This window comes from Gopherus flavomarginatus, chromosome 2 (assembly GCF_025201925.1).
Source record: "Gopherus flavomarginatus isolate rGopFla2 chromosome 2, rGopFla2.mat.asm, whole genome shotgun sequence".
NCBI classification, from domain to species: Eukaryota; Metazoa; Chordata; order Testudines; family Testudinidae; genus Gopherus; species Gopherus flavomarginatus.
In genome coordinates, this window is record NC_066618.1 from 151,357,982 (window position 1) to 151,376,955 (window position 18,974).

Consider the following 18,974-nt stretch of genomic DNA (forward strand, 5'->3'; position numbering starts at 1 on the left):
TACACAGCCCGCACCTGCTCTGTGGTAATATCTGCTCCTCCTTTTCCTGAATCTGCATGGGATACGAACACCCCCCGCCGCCCTGGTCGCAGCCCAGGTTCCTGAGCTCAGACCTCCCAAGGCCTGAACTCAGCCTAGAGCCAGGATTTGGACCCCGGGCTGGGACCCCTAATTTAGGACTTGGACCCATGGCAGGACCCTTGGCCCTGACCAGGGAACCCCCAGTATTGTGCCCCTCAGACCTGTGCCGAGGACAGGACTCGAACCTGCAACACAGGAATTCCCGAGGGAGGGAGGGAGAACTTTGACTCCCTCCCTATCTCAGAGATGCGTCAGTCCAGCCTGATTCAAACGTAAAGCCCCCCACCCCGCATCCCCTTCTCAAGGATCCCTGTCCGTCGTAGAAGCCCCGCCCCGTCCGATAGAGCTCCGCCCCAGCCCCCGTCCATTCTATTGTGAGGGAGGGCGTGGCCGGGCGTTCGGCTCGTCCCGGCAGTGGTCCCTTCGCGCTGCATGGCGGGAGTTGTAGTCCTGCGCTGGAGTGGCTCGGAAACGACAGCTCCCGTCGGGCCTTGCGCGCCGCGGGGTCAGCTGAGCGGGGGCGGGGCCGGCCTGGCCCGTTAAAGGTCCGTGTGGAGCCGGCAGCCGCCGCGCGGTGGGGCCGGGACGGGAGGCTGCAGCGGGTAAGAGACCCCCCGCCCCCTTCGGTGAGAACGCGCCCGGATCGGATCGGATCGGATCGGATCTGTTCCGTTCCACAGAGACCCGGGTCCCTCCGCACACCTGGTCCCCCCCGCGTTTGTGAGCTCACGAGCAAGGGCGGTGCGGGCTCCCGTCTGTCCGACCTCGCTCCGGGGGCACTGGGTGGGCGCGGGCGCTGCCCGCCCCCGGATGGAGAAGCCAGGACCCCCCACAGCGCTGGCAGTTCTGCGGGGTCCCTGCTGCACCAGCCCCGGGAACCCGGCAGCGAGGGGCCGGGGCCGGCTTTGCCGGAATGACCCGGGAAACCCGGGGGGATCCAGCGCTGGCCGCGGCCCAGAGGTGCGGGATGAATGAAATGTTGCTGCCCCTGTCCCGAGCCCGGCCCGTAACCCTGCTACGTGGCTGGGACGCGAAGCCTTGGGATGTGCGGCCCCAGGGGCTGCCAGGACCTGTCTCGTTAGGTAAATCGCCATCCCCTCGTGGCAGCCGATCGGAAGGGCTGGGCCCTGGAAGCTGAATTCCAGTCTCACTGCTAGGCGGGGTCCCTCCAGGTCGGGAATGGGGAGAGAGAGTCCTTATCTCTGCACCTCCTGCTATGGGGAGAGCTTTGTTCTCCAGGGCTGGGTAGCCAGCCCAAGTCCCACTCAAGGGAGGAGCGAGTGCTAGAAAGTCCATGTCCTTGAGCCCCTGGACCAGTGCATGGGGAGGATGCTAAGCAACAGGGCCAGGGATGGCCGCTAAGTTGGACTCCCGGCTTTGAATCCAGCGGCATGAGGGAGAAGCGCATGTCCTGCTTCCTGGGCTGGAAGTGCACAAGGAGGTGGAAAGAGAATGGGGGTGTGAGCTACCTGTAGCTTTGAGGTGGGGGTGTGGCTTAGTGGCAGAGGGCTGTGTCAGCGGGAGGGGGGTGTTGTATCAGAATGTGGCAATGCAGCTGTAGTATGAAGCGGGGGAGCACAAAGGAAGGCTGGGCTGGAAGAATTTGCAACTGCCCTGTGCCCAAGAGGGTTTCCCTGCCCCAATGGAAGCTTGGTCAGGAATAATTGCCTGCTGCCTTCCTGTGACACTTGCCATGTGTCCCAGCATTGACATGCATTGTGCCCTAGCTGAAAGATTAGGGGTGAGTGGAGGAGGGCTTTGTAGTGCTACCAGGGATTTGGTGGGAGAGCAGAGGTGGTGTGTGCATTGGCTAGAGCCAGGGGGTGGGCCTGGGGACTCCTGGGTCGGTGGGTGGGATGATGGACACCTTCTGTCCAAGGGATGTGGCCGTTAAAGAGGAAAACGGTCCCAGCCTGAGCAAGGGCAGCTCTAGTGATCTTGCCGCCCCAATCACAGCAGGCAGGCTGCCTTCGGTGGCTTGCCTGCGGAGGGTCTGCTGGTCCTGCGGCTTCGGTGGACCTCCTGCAGGCATCCCCTGCGGGAGGTCCGCCGAAACCGTGGGACCAGCAGACCCTCCGCAGGCATGCTGCCCTTGCAGTGACTGGCAGTGCCCCAAGCATGCACTTGGCGTGCAGGGACCTGGAGCTGCCAATGAACCTGAGGGGCTCCAAAGTAGTGGTGACACCCCCCCCCCCACTGTGTAACAGTAGGTCTGGCTGCTGTTGGTTGACATCGGCACCTCTCTCTCTCTTCCAGGCAGGTGCCTTCTGATGGTTCCGAGTGGAGGCCTTGGGTTGTAGCTGGTGCCCAACCATCCCTCCTTCTCCCTTCCTTTCCCACCTCATCTCCAAGTCTCCCCACACACACGCACATGTTCCGTATCTGGACTCACTAATGACAGCCTGGATCATCCTCCCCATTAGCCTGTCTACCTTCTCCATCACTGGGATATGGATCGTGTAAGCAGCCACTTTGTTCTGGTTTGTGTAGTGATGTGGGGAGGGTTGGGCTGGGCTAACCAACGGGGGGCTGGGATCTGGCTAATGAATGGGGTGCTCCAATAGCCGTGAGATTGGGTGGCTAGTCCATGGGCTGCTTCCTCTGACAGTCTAAGCCCAAAACCAAATGACTTTGAATCCAGATTCCTGCCTCGCTGTGGGCTAACAGCCCCTCCCTTTAGTAGCCTCCTATGCTATGAACTGATTGTTGTCACCATGTTTTACTTGAGTCTTGGGTTCACTCCAGTTCTGCCCCCTCCTGGTGTAACTGTTTGGCGGCTCTTTGGTATGTCCCCAGCCCAGCTCAGGCTCCAGGGTGGCTGCTGTCTGGGGTGTTGGTGGGGGTCACGGAGTGAGCACTGAGGTTTGCTTTGTGATGGGGTGAGGAAAATAGAAAGGTGGGGTGGGATTGGGATCATTTACTTTGGGAGGTGCAGATATCACTATTCCAGTGCTGGGGGCACTTCTGGGTCCTCTCTGAGCCCTGCCCCTCTGATCATGGCATCAAACTGGCATAAGCTGTGTGGTGAATCCTCAGTTGGCCATCCCACAGGTAACTATGGCTCCCAGCTCATGGAGCCTGGCAACATCCTGCCCCTTACACTTCATTGTGTTCCCCTTGCTGCAGCCCCTTGGCCTGTGTCTGACATGGGAGGAGGGTTAACTGGATCTCCTTTGCACCTGGTAAGTGGGGGTCACTACAGGGCTCAGCATTCTTGTGTCCGACCTGTGGTGTCTGCTGAGTTTGGCTTCATGACTGGCCTTACGAGCCCAGAACGGGACTTCCTGCTTCCAGGTTGAGTGGCTTGAGGGCTGTGTTCCAACCCAGGGCAACAAAGGGTCCACTGACGGCCACTTCTAAGGGGTGCAGTTCAATGCTTCCGTGGGTACCGCCTTCTGGCACTTACCCACCCCCTCCCAGTGATGGGGAGCTACCGGCCAGTGTGTTTTCAGGCAGACCTAGATGCTAGTGGAGCTGAGTGGGGTGCCTCTCCTAATCCTCCCCAAGGTGGGGCTGGTATGTCTCCCACAGTCCTCAGCACGGCTGCCTTGACAATAGCTGCCCTTGTCCTCATCTCAGAGCCCCGGTGTGTCCCTAACTCACCCTGCAGTACCAGGTGCCAGCCACTGGGGGGGGACCCTTGTCCTCGTCTACATGGGCAGAGCCAGGGTCACCCCAAACTGTGTTGGGCTGAGTGCCCCTCTGCAGGAGGGGAGCCCTTGGGGGCTGCCGGTGCTAGGGGGCCGGATTGGGGGTGGGTGGCCTTGCAAAGCTGCCCGTGAAACAGATGGGAATTCAGATGCAGAGTGCTAACCTAGGCGTAATCCCCTAGATGTGGCTGCTGCCTCACCTGCAGGGCTCCCTGCCCCATGAGGTCTCCACAGAGCCCGCTGGGGCAGGCTGGCCAGCCCGCCAGCCTTCTGGGACCCCATCCCTGCCCCTGGGAGGCTCTTGCGCATGCTGGGTGCTTAGAATAGCCAGCAGTTGTTGCTGATGGCTCCAGCCCTGGCCTGGGACCTCAGCAGTGAAGTGACAGCTTGGTTAAAGGCAGGGAGGTGGGAACTCATTATAGATGGTGACCGGGGGCTTGTGCAGTTACACAGAGGGTAGCTCAGAGCCCCCTGTATCTCACTCCCAGCTGCTCCTGGGGTTGGTGAAAGCGCCCCCCCCCCCCCCCCGGACACACACATGCTCTCCCGGAGCCATTCAGGTGTTGCGGCGAGTGGGGAGGCTGTGCCAGTTTGGCCTTGTCTGGAGTGGCAAAGCTCAGAGGGGTGCAGGGGTCGGGGGGGCCCTGACAGGGCTCAGTACCAGCTGTTCTCACTGGCTGTTACTGCAGGTGAGGACTTGGGACCCTGATGGGAAGCAGGGCCTGGTGAGAGCAGGGCGGAGGCAGGGTCCTCACTGGGGGGTGCTGGCAGGTGTGGTATCAGGCCCAGCCATCAAGGTCAACCCCATCTGCTCCCCCAGTATAAGGAGGTATTGGGGAGGGGGCTATGCTGGGGGCAGCTCTGCACTGGGGGAGGAGGGCCGGCAAAGGCGGCTGGAGGCTTCTCAGAGTAGTTTGCCCCGACTTCGCCTGTCAGGTGACCTCTGACCATGCAGGGTCCTGGGCAAGGAGCACAGGTCTCCGCGTGCGCCAGGAATGAGCCGGGCCTGGCTGCCTCGAGCAGCATGGACACAAGACTCAGCCCTTTACCCCTGCAGCGCTGTACATGCCCGGCTCAGGGAGGAGTGGGGATAGTGACAGAGTGGGGAGAGGGTTGCAGGCTGGGAGCTCTGCTGCCCCTCCCCTGCCAGCTCCCAGGCCTTTCTCATGCTCACTTAGGCCAGGCTATCAAACTGTAGTGCCCCAGCCTTGCCAGTGCAGGAGTCCGGGCTCCGCAAGGAGTCATGGCTGTGGCACTGCTGTGCCTTCAAACTGCCCCAGATCTGCCCCCCATGGAATAGGTCCTGGCCCGCATGCCCACTGGCCTGTCAGCCTGGATCACAGCTCTGAGCTGGTGTCCTCAGACCCCAGGAGCAGCCCCTCCCTGCCACCACCATGGTGCTCTTTGCTCTAGCATGATGGGCAGCTGGGGCAGTGCCCCCTCACCCAGGGCAACAAACGGGCTGTTCCACCATTCTGCACTGGGGAGCCAATCTCTCCCCCAAGGCGGTTCTGTCCTGGGGTTGAGGGGGTGGGAATGAGGCTGGGAGTGTGGATGTTCTTGACGCAGGCCCTGTGGTGACTGGCTGGAGCCCAGGGAGAACAGCTTGTCCCTGCGCTGACACAGAGGGTGGCTGTTGAAGCTAAACAGCCGAGCGTGGCAGGATGAAGGGCACATTGCTTCATGTCGCCCTGGCTGCTGCTTGGCTCGGCTTGGCTCCCCGGTCCGAGTGTGCGTCGCTCCACCAGCGGGCCAGATACCAGGCTGATCCGAGCTGTCATGCTGCCGGGGGAAGAGGGTCTAGGGGGAAAGTTGGGGACCTCTCAAATTGCTCGTAACTTTCCAACCCCCCCACTTAGTCTTTCCAAAGGTGACACCTGGGAGCGGCAGGAGAAGCCGACTCTCAATGCTTCCACTTCCCCTCTGCTCCAGCTCACGCATGGCCATGCTCTGAAACATCCTGGGGCACGTGCCCTGGTGTCAGGTGTGCTGCGAAGCCAAGCAGATCCCAGTCCCCATTCTAGTGCCGTTCTGCTCCCTGAAAGGAGGATTTGGGGGGGATGGTCCTGCTGAGCCCAGTGCCCTCCCAGTAACTCCCCTTAACCCTGCGGAGATACCACCCATGGCAGGGGCTGCTCCCTGGGCAGCATCAGGCAGCGAGGGGCTGAGCCGTTTGGAGACCTCTGTGCACCTCATCACCACGCAGGGCGGAAGCCAGTGAGGGAAGATCCCAGTGTTTGCAGAGGTTAGGAAAAATTGGTCTCTGCGCCTGTGACCCAAGGCTGCTTGATGGAGACTTACTTGAGGGGCAAAGACTGAGCCCCCAAGTGCCGTGGCCAGTCGCTCTTCAGAGCAGAGCCCTGCAGCAGCATTGGCTACGGAGCCCCTGGCTGCTAGCGCTGCAACAAGCACCAAAGAATGGAGTTGTTTGGTTCCCCCAGCACAGTGTGAGCTGAGCAGCTCGCTGGGCAGGGCACTGGCTTGTGTCCCTGGAGGGGTTTGCAGGGGTGAGTGTGGTGGTGATAGGAGACAGAGGTAGCTAGGTATTTGGCCTGCATGACCCAATGGGCAGGGTCTGTGTCATGTACCCCCAGGTGGGCTAGGTGGGGGCTTCCCATGGGTAGTGGGTATGGATCACACTGCAGGTCTCAGCCCCAGTGAGCTGGCCTTCCTGGTGCTGTGTCCATTCCCAGCACTCCCCAGGCTCTTCAGGGCACCTGTCTGGAGATGGCACCATTACCCAGGGCTTGGCTGTGGACACTGGATGCCTCTCAAGGGGTTCTTAAGTTAGGCTCCCCTGCTCCAGAGGCTGGGGAGGTGAGAAGGCTCCTATGGGGCAGGAGGCCAGGTAGGTGCATTAATTTCCCTCGCTAGTTCAGGTGTGGTGACCCTGGCTCTACTCCTCACAGGTACGCCATGGCAGTGATGAACCACCACGTGTGCCCTGTTGAGAACTGGTGAGCAGCAGCCCCCATGGCTGGCAGTGCACGGTCAGCCCCTGCCAGACACTGCGGCCCCACCCGTTTCCTTCCTTGCCCTGGCCAATTGCAGTACCTAATCTCTAACCAGTACGGTCAGGCTCCAGGGCTAGCCCCCCTGCTCCGGTCCAGCTCCTTGGCCTGGATCCGGAGTGCTGCCCCTGGGATGGAGGGAGCAGGGGGTGCCCAGGATGGTCCAGCGCACCAGCTGCCTGACTGTAACCTTCCCCTGCCTAGTGTGTGGGGCCTGGCGGCAGCCATGTTAGAAAGGCCCATGGTGGGGGAAGCAGTCCCTCTATGCTGCCAGGGGAGGGTGCCAGGGCTTCTGGGGAGGTGGGGCCATGTCTCCAGGCCCCCAGGACAGGGAGAGGAGCCCCTGTGGTCTCCCCTGTGTATGGAGGGCCCCGTGCCCAGGGTTGGGTAATACAGACTATACCACTGCTCTGGGGAAGCGGTAGGGCAGAGGTCAGTTGCTCCTGTCCCCCATGTCTGTTCCTAACTCCCCCTCCTCCCCATGCTGTTCTGGCCCCTTTCATCCCCCTTCCCCCCCACTTACCAATTGGTTTCAGGTCCTACAACGAGTCATGCTCCTCCAGCCCTGCCAAGCATGGCTACCCCAAAAGCTGCTGCACCTTGGAAGATGTGCCTCTGATCAGGTGAGGCTGAAGGGGGGGTTGGTGTGAGTGGTACCTGGGGCCCATCGCGCTAGGGGCTGTATCCCACCCCGAGGAGCTTACATGAGGCCAGAGGAGCTGCACCTTCTGCCCTAAGTGAGAGCTTCACAGCTCCCTCACCCCAGGGCAGCCCCAGCCTTGCTGTCAGGCTCCTCTTGCTGCCTGCTTCCCGGCCTCCGTGTATCACTCAGGGCTGGGGGCGAGGTGCCGTAATGGCTGTTTGTTGGGCTCTCTGGAAGTGCCAGGCACCCGGAGCCCTCTGGTAGCATGTGCTGGAATGAGCCATGGCCAAGCTGCCTGTGTGCAACAGGGAGATGGTGCTGTGGGCCACTCAACCCACCACTGGGGAGCCCAGGTGGGCACCCACAGGCCTGATCCCACCCTGCTGGGGGCAGCAGTGCAAACCAGCCAGCTCACCCCTGAGCTGCAGGGCCGGCGTTTCCCCTAGGGGAGCTTAGGTGGTTGCCTAGGGCAGCAGCATTTGTGGGGCAGCATTTTGGCACCCTTGGCGGAAATTTGGCGGCAGGGGGCTCCTTCCGCTGTGGGTCTTCACTTGCTCTGGGACCTGCCGCTGAAGTGCCCCAAAGATGTGGAGCAGAAGGACCCCTGCCACCGAATACTCAGGAGGAGTACTGCCGCCTAGGGCAGCAAAAGCCCTGGCGCTGCTCCTACTGAGCTGTGGCATTGCATCATGCCAAGTCACATGCAGCATGTGTGGCATGGTTGCAGGAGAGTCAAGGAGAGGGATAGGGGAGCAGCACAACTTGTGGGGGCCCAGGGCCTGGTGCAATATGTGCCATGTGTGACAGGTTCCCGCCAGGGTGCCACCTGGGGCTAGGTTACCACTGAGCCTCTGACCCACCAGCCTGGGCTCCCACTGTGCTGCTGTGACAAGCTGCAAAGCCCTCCAAGCTTGCACTGTCACCAGCATTCACACAGGTGCAGTCACATGCAGGCTTTTTGACCACCAGCTTCTCAGCCTAGGCCTCCAGAGCAGTACTGTTCTGCCCTGCTCAAATCTGGCTGGTATATGGGTTTAGTATCTGGTCCGCTGCTCCCTCAGTGTGAAGAGGACCATGCACACTTGTGGTAACCAAGCTGAGATTTTTCCCCAGGACCTTAGTCAAACACACGCTAGTTTAGATTAAAACTTAAACAAAGTGTATTAATTACAGAAAGATTGTAAGTGATTGCAAGCAGATCAAAGCAGGTTACCTAGCAAATAAACCAAACCACAAACTGAGCTTAACACACTAGATAGCTAGGATATGAATTAGCAAATTCTCACTCTGAGTGATAAACAGACTGGCAGATTCTTAAGGCACAAGCTGCCTTGGCTTTGCAGCTTGGCTTTCTCAGGCTTTTATACACAGGCTAAAAATCCCTTAACCTGGGACCATCACTCCCCCCCTGTTCAGTCTTTATTGATTAGGTGTTTCCAGGTGTGGTGGTGTAAAGAGTGAGGCCCCCTCACGTTGTCATTGCTCCTCTTTTAGATCTTCCCCCCACTTGCTAAAAGTTCTTTTGCTGTGACCTGGGTCAGTCAGTTCCCATTGTGCAGTGCTATCTCGGAGAGGTTTCTGTTGCACGCAGTTCCTGGGGTAATCCTGGTGCTGTGCATTTCCTCAGTAAGCCATTAACATTGTTTGGCCTTTTTACTGTTGTAACTGAAAAGCTGCTTGTGGGTGTTTTCAACCTCACAACATGTTTCCATAGCCAAACTTCACATATGCCGGTAGCACATACAGTCCAACGAGATATTACTGTTGAGCAGATCAAGACTTAGATCCCTCACAAGGCACACTTTGTGCAAAACAGAATAATTACATGACAGTGGTGATTATTGGGATGCCAAGGTGTCACCATGCCCTAGAGGCGTGCGAGGGCACAGCTGCCAGGAGCCAGGGAGGTGACCAGCCCAGAGGGGTGCTGGATGGGGTTTACACCACCCCCTTTCCATGCCTACCGGGGAAGGCATATGCTGCTCTGATCATATCCTGGCTTTGCTGACTGCTTTCTCCTTGCCCTGCAGTAAGTGTGGCACGTATCCCCCTGAGAGCTGCCTCTTCAGCCTGATTGGGAACATCGGGGCTTTCATGGGTAAGTGTCCACCCCGCCTGGCCTGCTGAGGAGCTGCTCTGTGCAGAGGGCCCCTGTCCTGCGACAGCCTTGGCCTGCTGGCCATGTAGCCTGCACCAGGCTACACCTCCCTGCTGTGGGGTTGGATCTGGGGCTGCATTTGCTGATCTGGCTCCGTAGTGGGGACCCTGTGCTGTTCTATCCCCAGCGCTGCCTCTGCATTGGACTGGGGCCCAACCTCCGCTCTGGGCAGGCAGCAGATCCCCACCGGGGCACACAGCAGGCTGCTCCCTTCCCAGGGTGGCTCAGTGGTGGTTGGAAGGTTTTCTTTGCAACAGAAGTGCTGGAAACTGTTTTAAAATGTTATGCTTGTGGGATATGCTGAGGACATTGTCATGGACTCACAGGTCATGCCCACGCTCTTGAGTCTTAGCTCGCCTGTCTCTTGCCGTGGGCCCCCTCAGGGAGTCCATTCACTCTGGACCCCTGGGCCTCCACTCCCAGAGGGAATAATGCAACCCTGTTCTCTCGACCGGAGTGACTCTTATCCAGTGTAAAACAGGAGGGTTTATTGAGTGTCTGAACACAGCATAGGAAACTCTCAGGGCCTCAGGCCTGGCCTCCCTCAGCACAGCACATCCCAGTCCCACTGCATCCAGGTGGGCCCTGCCTGCTCCCTCTCTCCAGCCTAGAGCGCCCCCCCCCCCCCCCCCCGCTTCCCAGCAAGGCATCTGAGATCACTGGTTCCAGGCCCTGCCTCTGTCCATTGTCATCTTTCCAGGTAAACAGGGTCACCTGGGCCTCATTGCCTCTCTTTTTGTTCTCTGGCTGGAACCGGCTGGTCAGGTCACCAGGATCCTCTCTTTACAGCCCATTGTCCTCCCACTGGCCATCAGCTGTGACTCCTGAGCTGGGCCTCCCCATCACCAGTCACTGGGGTCTCCTTTCTCCAGGCCATTGGCTGGGGTGCCAAGCTCCCTCTCCAGTCCTCTGTAACAACAAACTCCCTCTCCCCTCACCTCGTTAAACCAGTAACACTCAGGGACACTGAGTCCCACCCCCTCTGCATGAAAACCATTTGGGAAAAAAAGAACCTCCCCCTACTTCGTCACAGGACCCCCTGGCCCAGGGAGTGGGTCTGTCACTGCCAATCCTGTGGCCTCAGGAGCTGCTCTGGCTCAGAGCCCTCACCCCCGTAGCCAGCCCATAAGTTTAAAGGTCTTACCCTAGCTTCTATGGGCTTGGCTAGGCCCTTCATGGTGACCCCAACTGCCCTGCAGGTTACCTTGGCCTCCCTTAAGTTCTGAACTACCAGACACTTTTGCCTCTGGTTTCACACCCCCAGAGGTGTGAACCCAGCTCCCCAGTCGCTGTGAGGGACACTCCATGCAGGTTGCACACTAGCGAGCTGGTGGGGGTGAAAATAAGCAGTTGATTTAATAGACCCCCCAGATTCAGAGATGAGATAGCAAGGGACTGAACAGCTTCCCCTGGCACAATCAACATCTGCAGGCTTTCCACTGGCTCCCTGCATGCCCCTGCCACAGGCTCTAGTGTTCAGGCAGCCCCTCGAGCTCTGGGGGCCTTCCATTGGGGGAGGGTGGGGGGGGTTTCCCATCAGTCACTATCAATACGCACAATGGGGGTATGATGGGTTCCCTGTGGGGTGCTGTGACGGTGCTGCCTGTAGGAGCCAACTGAGGTCACTCAATTAGGGTGAACTGCAAACAAACTGGGGCAGCAAACACCAAAATCTGGTGGTTATTTCAATACTTAGATTTATCAAGCTAGCACAAAACAGCTTCTGTAGTACCTCACTGGTTACTTAGAAGTCTAAACAATGCAGTTCCCTTAAGGTGCCCAGCCTCAGGCCTCTGTCCAGACACACACGTCAGATATGATGATGATGATGCCTGAAAATCTTATCTCATCATATAAAAGAAAAGGTTCTTCCAATCCCAAAGGATCAGCCACATACCTAGGTCCAATTACAACTTAGATCTTACCCAAAATACACACTATTAGCCAATTCTTATTAACTAAGCTAAAATTTATTAAAAAAAGAAGTGTTGGTTAAAAGATCAATATACAGACCGACTTGAATTCAATTCTTGAGGTTCAGATACATAGTAGAGATGAGCTTGTAGTTGCTGAAAGTCCTTTACAAATAGTCCAGAGGTTATAGTCCAATGTCCATATTCAGGGTGGCTCCAGTCATTGACTGGGGATCTCAATCCTTGTGGCGTAAGGTTTCCCCCTCTTGAAACCCAAAGCAGATCTGAGATCAAGTAGGATCATGTCCCAGGGTTCTTATACATTTCCAGCAGCCTTTTGGCCTGAGAAAACAATAGACTTTACTCCTTCTCCCAAACATCCTGGCAATTACTACAGGGTAATTTATCCATTAAACAGTTCAGATACAGGTTACCACAACCTTCAAAGAGACACATAGACAATAATACTATTTCACTCAAGTGTCTTCCTAATGTTAATATTCCTTTTTTGATCTTTGAATCAAAGCTATAGTGATAGACAAGACTTGTTTGCTTATCTCACAAGACCTGAACAAACATCTATCCTTGAGATCTCTAACAATGCAGACTTGCATTTCAAAGCTCTATTCATTTATAGATATTCCTAACCAGTTCTTAAGGTTCACCCACCCATGGGTCAGGTCAGTCTGAGAGTTAATTACCTCTTTCTGGCCCTGTCATCTTTCAAGGAAATATTAGATCAGACTCATAACGTCACAAGTGCCACCTGGAATTGGGGTACCCCTGACCCACCAGCCTGGGCTCCCTTTACCTAGTACTGCTGTGACCAGCCTGGGAAGCCCTCTCCCAGGCTCCAGGAAACATACAGGTAGGGACACACCCAGCTGCTGAACATCTGGAAAAGGGTAAACAGTGAGGTGGTGAAATTTGCAGATGATACAGAATTACTCAAGATCTCAGGCTGCTTTGGACTTAACGAAGAGCTACTACAGAATCTGCAAAACTGGGTGACTGGGCAACAAAATGGCAGATGAAATTCAATGTTGATAAATGCAAAGTAAGGCACATTGGAAAACATCCCAACTATACATATAAAATGATGGGGTCTAAATTAGCTGTTACCACTCAAGAAAAAGATCTTGGAGTCCATGGGTGCTGGGTATTGTAGGCATGGGAAGGCATTGCCTTCCCAAACAGCCTGATGTCCCTAGCTCATGCTTCCCCCCCCCCCCCCCACGCCTGCTGTTCCCTGCGGCAGGCAGGCTTGGGCCTGGGCCCACCCCAACTGAGCTGTCTGTGCACCCAGTACTGGGGCCAGCAGCTCTGCCGGGAGGTGCCTTCACAGGCAGGGGGGCATGCCAGCCAGGGGTTGGGCCCAGCGGCATGATGCTCCGAGTGCGGGCTGGGTTCTGGTGGGCACACAATGGGCAGGGCTGGGGGGTCCTAACCTCCCCAAGCCAGGGGTTTACCTACCACCCATGTTGGAATCGTTGCAGATAGTTCTCTGAAAACATCACTCCATGCGCAGCCGCAGTCAGAAAAGCTAACAATGATGGGAATCATTAACAGAGGGGCAGATAATGAGACAGAAAATATCATATTGCCTCTGTATAAATCCCCGGTACACTCACATCTTAAATACTGTGTGCATGTTGCCCCATCTAAAAGAAGATATATTGGAATTGGAAAAGGTTCAGAAAAGGGCAACAAAAATGATTAGGGGTATGGAACGGCTTCCATATGAGGAGAGATTAATAAGACTGGGACTTTTCAGCTTGGAAAAGAGATGGCTAAGGGTGGGGATATGATAGAGGTCTATAAAATCATGACTGGTGTGGAGAAAGTAAATAAGGAGGTGTTATTTACTCATAACACAAGAATAAGGGGTCACCAAATGAAAATAGGCATCAGGTTTAAAACAAACAAAAGGAAGTATTTTTTTCACACAACACACAGTCAACCTGTGGAACTCCTTGCCAGAGGATGTTGTCAAGGCCAAGACACTAACAGAGTTCAAAAGAGAACTAGATAAGTTCATGGAGGATGAGTCCATCAACGGCTATTAGGCAGGATGAGCAGGGATGTTGTCGTTAGTCTCCGTTTGCCAGAAGTTGGGAATGGGCAACGGGGGCTGGATCACTTGATTCCCTGTTCTGTTCCTTCCCTCTGGGGCAGCTGGCATAGGCCACAGTCAGAAGCCAGGACGCTGAGCTAGATGGACATTTGGTCTGACCCAGTATGGCTGCTCTTATGTTCATAAATATGCTGGTTGGACTAGATGATCACTTGAGGTCCCTTCCAACCCTAATAATCTATGATTCTATCGGCTCTGCAGGGGGAGTCTACAGCTAAGGAACTGCCTAGCTGCTCAAGTACACCCCCCCCCTTTGAGAGTGTAAACCCCAAATTATACCATCTTGCATGGCACAGAGACTTGTACAGTGTAAGCTTATGAAATTGCTCCCTCCCTCAATGCAGAGAAGGATATGCAACAGCTTTCTGCCCCAAGTTAGGACTCCCCCACACTGGTTTTAGATAAAGCAAAAACAAGTTTTTTAACTAGAAAAGAGAGATTGTAAGTGATTATAGGGGATAGCAAACAGATGAAAGCACATTATCGGGCAAACAAACAAACATGAAACTAAGCTTAATATACTAAAGAGATTGGATATGAGTAGCAGGTTCTCACCCCAGGTGATGGTTCAAGAAGGCTGCAGAGATTCTTAAGGGGCCAGCTGCACTTGCTTACAGCTTAAAAGCCCCTCTAGCCTGTGTCCAGCACTTCCCCCAGTTCAGTCTTTGTTCCTCGGGTGTTTCCAAGAGTCTCTTGGGGGAAGTCAGGGAAGAACCCTGATGATGTCACTCCCCTGCCTTAAATAGCTTTTGCATATGGTGGGAACCCTTTGTCCCCAAGCTTGGTTCCCACGCCTTTCAGTGGGAAAACACTGGTATTCCAAGATAGAGTCCAGCACCAGGTGACCTATCCCTGTAGTGCTGCAGCAGCCATTGCTCAGAGGCCATTTGTAGCATCCTCAGGTAGAGAATAAGCACCTTCTAAGGCCTATTGTTCTCCCTAATGATTCATTCATTTGAATGGGCCCTTCCCAGCCAGCCATCTAGACAAGTGATTTTCAACTGCAGGTTGTGACCCAGTACTGTTAAAAGTCCCATCAGTGGTGCTGCCTGGCTAAGACAGGCTAATCCCTACCTGTTCTGACACCGAGCTGTGCCCCGGAAGTGGCTAGTAGCAGGTCCAGCTCCTAGATGTGGGGGAGCCACAGGGCTTTGCCTGCTGCCCCCACCCCAAGCACCGGCTCTGCACTTCCAGCCAATGGGAGCTGGGGGAGAGGTGGTGCCTGTGGGCAAGAGCTGTATGGAGCCGCTTGTGCACTTCTGCCTAGGAGCTGGACCTGCTGTTGGCCGCTTCCAAGGTGCAGCGCAGTCCGGAGTGCCAGGACAGGCAGGAAGCCTGCCTTAGCACCCCTGCTGCACCGCTGACCTGATGCTGCCTGAGGTAACCCTGTGCCCCAATCCCGTGCCCAGCCCTGAGCCCCCCCTAAACCTGGAGCCCTTTCCTGCACCCCAAACCCCTCATCCATGGCCCCACCCCAGAGCCTGCACCTCCAGCCCAGGGCCATCTCCTGCACTCCAACACCTTGCCCCAGCCCTGAGCCCCTCCCACACTCCAAACACCTCATCCCCAGCTCTGTTGGGTCACAGGCATCAACAATTTTCTTTAACTGGGTGCCCAGAAAAAAAGTTTGAAAACCACTGCCCTAGTAGGCGTTCCCCAAGTGTAAACATTTGTAATACAGATACACAGTCAATATCTTGCACTTCAGATACAGAAATGATCCATGCACACAAGTAGGATAATTATATTCAGTAAAGCAGAACCTTTCCAATGACCCCTCACATTCCTTATCCGGTATATGGTCTCTCAGAATTGGGCCAGAATGATCCTCACTCTGAAGAATAAGGGGTGCAGTGTCCCAGGAGCGATCCCCAGGTGCCTCTGGTCTGTGAGGGCTCATTGCTGTGCCTGGGTTTGTGAGCACAGCTGGCTTGGGGGCACCTCCCCCAGCTGGCTGCGAGGTGGAGCTGATCTAGCCCCCCACACATCACGTCAGAGCCATGGCCCAGTCATGCAGCTGGAGTCCTGGAGGGGGAGCGCCCCATGGCTCCTGATGTGGCTGGCGTCCTCTGGGTGTGGGGGGAGGTAGCCCCCCCGGCCCTGCTAACAGCCTGTCTCTCGGCAGTGGTGCTGATCTGCTTCCTGCGCTACGGGCAGCTGATTGAGCAGAGCCACCGCTCCTGGGTCAACACAACGGCGCTTGTTGCGGGCTGCACCAACGCTGCCGGCCTCGTCGTGGTTGGCAACTTCCAGGTGGGCTGGGCAGGAGCCTCTCCTCCCATGGATGTCACATGGCCCCTGTCCCCGAAGCTGGCTGTAATGTCCCTTTGCTGGGGAGACGCTGCTGGCTGTCTGGCCATGGGAGAAGGAGGGGGCAGATGCTAGCTCCCCAGACCAGAAGGGCTGGGTGAGAAGAGAGGAAGGGGCTTGGCAGCTGTGGAGCGGGGCATACGGGGTGATAGGGAAGCAGCACAGCATGGGAGGAGCTACTGGGGTGCAGAAGAAGCAAGCCTGGGACAGGGGGGTTGTGCAGGGCTCCCATATTGTGAGACCAGCCAGGTTGAACTGGGAGGGGAGACGGGGGGAGCCTGAGGGGCAGGAATGGCCCAGGCTCACTGCTGTCCTTCCCTTTGCCCCAGGTGGACAACGCCAAGTCCCTGCACTACATCGGGGCGGGCATTGCCTTCCCGGCCGGGCTGCTCTTCGTCTGCCTCCAGTGCATCCTCACCTACCACACTACCATCAGCGCCCTGGACGGCTGGATGGCGCACCTCCGCGTCTCGCTCACCGGCGTGGCCTTAATCGCCCTCGTCCTCAGTATCCTTCCGGCTGCGGGGTTCCCTCGCTGCCCAGCAGGCACGGGGCACTAACCCCCACTCAACATCCATGAACGTCATCTAGGTAACCGCAGGGCTGTGTCCTGCAGGCCACCCCAGGGAGCATGCTGCTGGTCTGAGCTAACACAGCAGCCCCAGGTTCGATCCCTGGGCCCGATGTCCCCCCGTGGCCTCAGAGAGCAGGGTAGTTCCCAGGGCTGGAGCAGAACATCAGGCTCTCCCTGCTGCAAGGTAGGGGCATCACCTGGGGCCACGTCTGCTGCTGAAGCAGCTACGAACTGGCAGCCCCACTCTGCGCCCCAAACAGGACGGCCTAGCACAGACACTGGGAAGGGCTGGGGCATATGGTGCCCTCTACAGCTCTGCCTGGCTGACCTCCCTGGTGCCAGGGTGCCCCCAGCATGCTAGGGGCTGGCCCTCTCCTGCTGTACTGATACATGGCAGGGTCCCCTGCTCCAGGCCTCACCTGTACCCACAGCTTCTAGCACTAGTGATCAGGGGCTGTGCATGCCACCCTGCAGGCAGCACAGGGTTAAAGATACCTATTTGCCTGGGGCTAGAGCCACATCACCCTTCCCTGGGCACCTCCTGCAGACAGGCTCGCGGGGGCGGGGAGGGGGAGTGAGCTCGAGGTTGCCCAGGCATGGGGACACGGAAGGCTCATAAGGGTCATGCCAGGTGTGAGCTGGCCCAGGGGGCTTCTGGCATGCCTCCCCTCCCTTCCCGCTGCAGTGGGGGGATGGGGGAGGGGAATGAGGAAAGCTGGTGCCCCTTCCCCGCATGGCTGTGGGGGGAGGGGAGGCACACAGGACTCCAAGTCAGTGTGCAGGGTGGGGTCTCTGTGACTCCACCCTCTGCTGAGGCCACACCCAGTGGGTGCCTTTCCTTAGCCAGCCCCTAGGTGGTGTCTTCTTCATCCACGAGAGCCCCCTGCTGCAGCACCTGGCGGCCATCTGCGAGTGGGTCTTCGTCATCGACATGCTGGTCTTCTACGGAACCTTCGCCTACGACTTTGGGGCTGTCTCCACCGACACTCTGGTGACAGCGCTGCAGCGGGCCAGCAGCCGGGGCTGCAAGTCGCCCGGTGGCAGCAGCACCTCCACCCACCTCAACTGCACCCCTGAGAGCATCGCCATGATCTGAGCAGGGGCTCCCCTCCCCCCCCCTTTGATTTTGTATCAACAAACATTTTTTAAAGGAAAACACAGTATTGGGGCTGCCCCCCACAGCAAGGCTGAGCCCAGCAGCCCTCCCTGCTGGCCAGCCTAGCTGCTGCATCGATGGCCAAAGGGCACCCTGGGGTGGGGCCACCAGCCTTCTCCTACCTGGGCTGGCTCCCGCAGGCCCTCACCCCTTCTGCAGATCAGACCCCTGCCGGCAGCGGCTGCTCAGGGAAAGGAGACCGGAGCTGGCTGCAGGGCGCGACTGCTCATGCTGCTCTGCTGGGGGCTTTACTACCCGCGTCAGGGCAGCCTCTCCTGGGCAGGAGCCCTCTGCACAAGTTCCCTTGCTCAAGCCCCTACCCCATTCAGGAAGGATCTGGGGTAACCCCACCGCAAAGTGGGGGGGACACACAGGGCTGTCCAATGGTGTCTGACGTTTGGAGGGAGGGTCTTTTCTCCCCCACCCATTAACCCCTCTCCTTCCTCTCCCCGTCCTGGGGGAGGTCTTGGCAGTGGGATGGGGGATGACGTGGCAGGGGGCAAAGAGCCTCGATCCCCATCCTTCTGAGCTGGTTTCTTTGGGTAAACTGGTTTGGTATTTTTAGTACTTTTTATATCTCTAAGGTGTATAAAGAGACTTATATTGGAACAGAGTGTGCTGCCTGGTCACTGAGGAAGCTCCCTGTGGAGGAGCCCTGTTTACCTGCCCAGAGTTGGCAAGGTTGTGCTGCCCACTGGGCCAGCCTTGGGAACAGCCAGCCAGGGCCTGGTTCCCCCCTTGCTCATGACACCTTGGGGCACCTGTGGCAGGTGGTTGCCCCCTGCAGGCCATGGGAGCTGCCCGACGTGCCTCAGGAGCAAGCCTTCTCCTTGTGTAAGTGGGGAGGGGGATGGTCTGCTACAGCTGGCTGGTTACTGAGCTGGGCCGGAGCAGGGGGCACCCACCAGCTTTTCATCCTTCATGGCTGTGCCCTCCCTGCCTCCCTCAGCTGGCTTCCATTGCTGGGGAGCATAACCCCACTGGAGGCCAGGATTCTCCCAATGCCCCCCAGCTGGGTGCTCCTGCCTGGGGGTGAGCAGAGAGTCCTGGGCCATACCAGGGACAATGTTGTCCAAATCCCTTTTCCATCAGGGGAGAGGGGCAGCCTAATCCAAGAGAGGGTCCCCCTGGGTGCAGCTGGGCTCCAGCTCTCCCTAACTGGGAAGGGGTGTCACACACCAGCAGCCCCCTTAAATACAGATTGTGGGGAAACAGCCCTAATCCCCTGGCCCTCCCAGCCCCAGCTGTTCTGAGCCCAGTGCTGGTAGGGAGCAGGGAACACGGGGGCTGATCAGCAAAGGAGGAGCCCCATTCACTTCAGGGACACCCCACCACCCCCACCCC

The 18,974-nt window shown here is 57.4% G+C and overlaps 1 protein-coding gene across 4 annotated transcripts; it reads left to right on the forward strand.

The window, feature by feature from the left end:
• The first annotated feature begins 610 nt into the window (after positions 1-610).
• Positions 611-18,239, forward strand: TMEM150A (transmembrane protein 150A). 4 transcript variants are annotated; one of them, XM_050937570.1, is made up of 9 exons: positions 1,063-1,163; positions 2,338-2,540; positions 3,208-3,263; positions 6,641-6,688; positions 7,279-7,365; positions 9,416-9,483; positions 15,716-15,843; positions 16,230-16,407; positions 17,329-18,239. In XM_050937570.1, the coding sequence occupies exons 4-9, from the start codon at positions 6,648-6,650 to the stop codon at positions 17,568-17,570; spliced, it is 744 nt and encodes a 247-aa protein (XP_050793527.1). In that variant the 5' UTR covers positions 1,063-1,163; positions 2,338-2,540; positions 3,208-3,263; positions 6,641-6,647; the 3' UTR covers positions 17,571-18,239. The 4 variants fall into 4 exon arrangements, with proteins under 4 accessions (XP_050793525.1, XP_050793526.1, XP_050793527.1 ...); XM_050937568.1 differs by lacking the exons at positions 1,063-1,163; positions 3,208-3,263 and adding an exon at positions 611-707; XM_050937567.1 differs by lacking the exon at positions 3,208-3,263.
• Positions 18,240-18,974: the final 735 nt, after the last annotated feature.

Bases quoted from the DNA above. Each gene is read 5' to 3' on its own strand.
- TMEM150A (XM_050937568.1), top strand. From the start codon at position 2,476: ATGACAGCCTGGATCATCCTCCCCATTAGCCTGTCTACCTTCTCCATC. The intron at 9,484-15,715 runs GTAAGTGTCCAC...GTCTCTCGGCAG, and splicing joins GAACATCGGGGCTTTCATGG to TGGTGCTGATCTGCTTCCTG. The intron at 16,408-17,328 runs GTATCCTTCCGG...GCCAGCCCCTAG, and splicing joins CTTAATCGCCCTCGTCCTCA to GTGGTGTCTTCTTCATCCAC.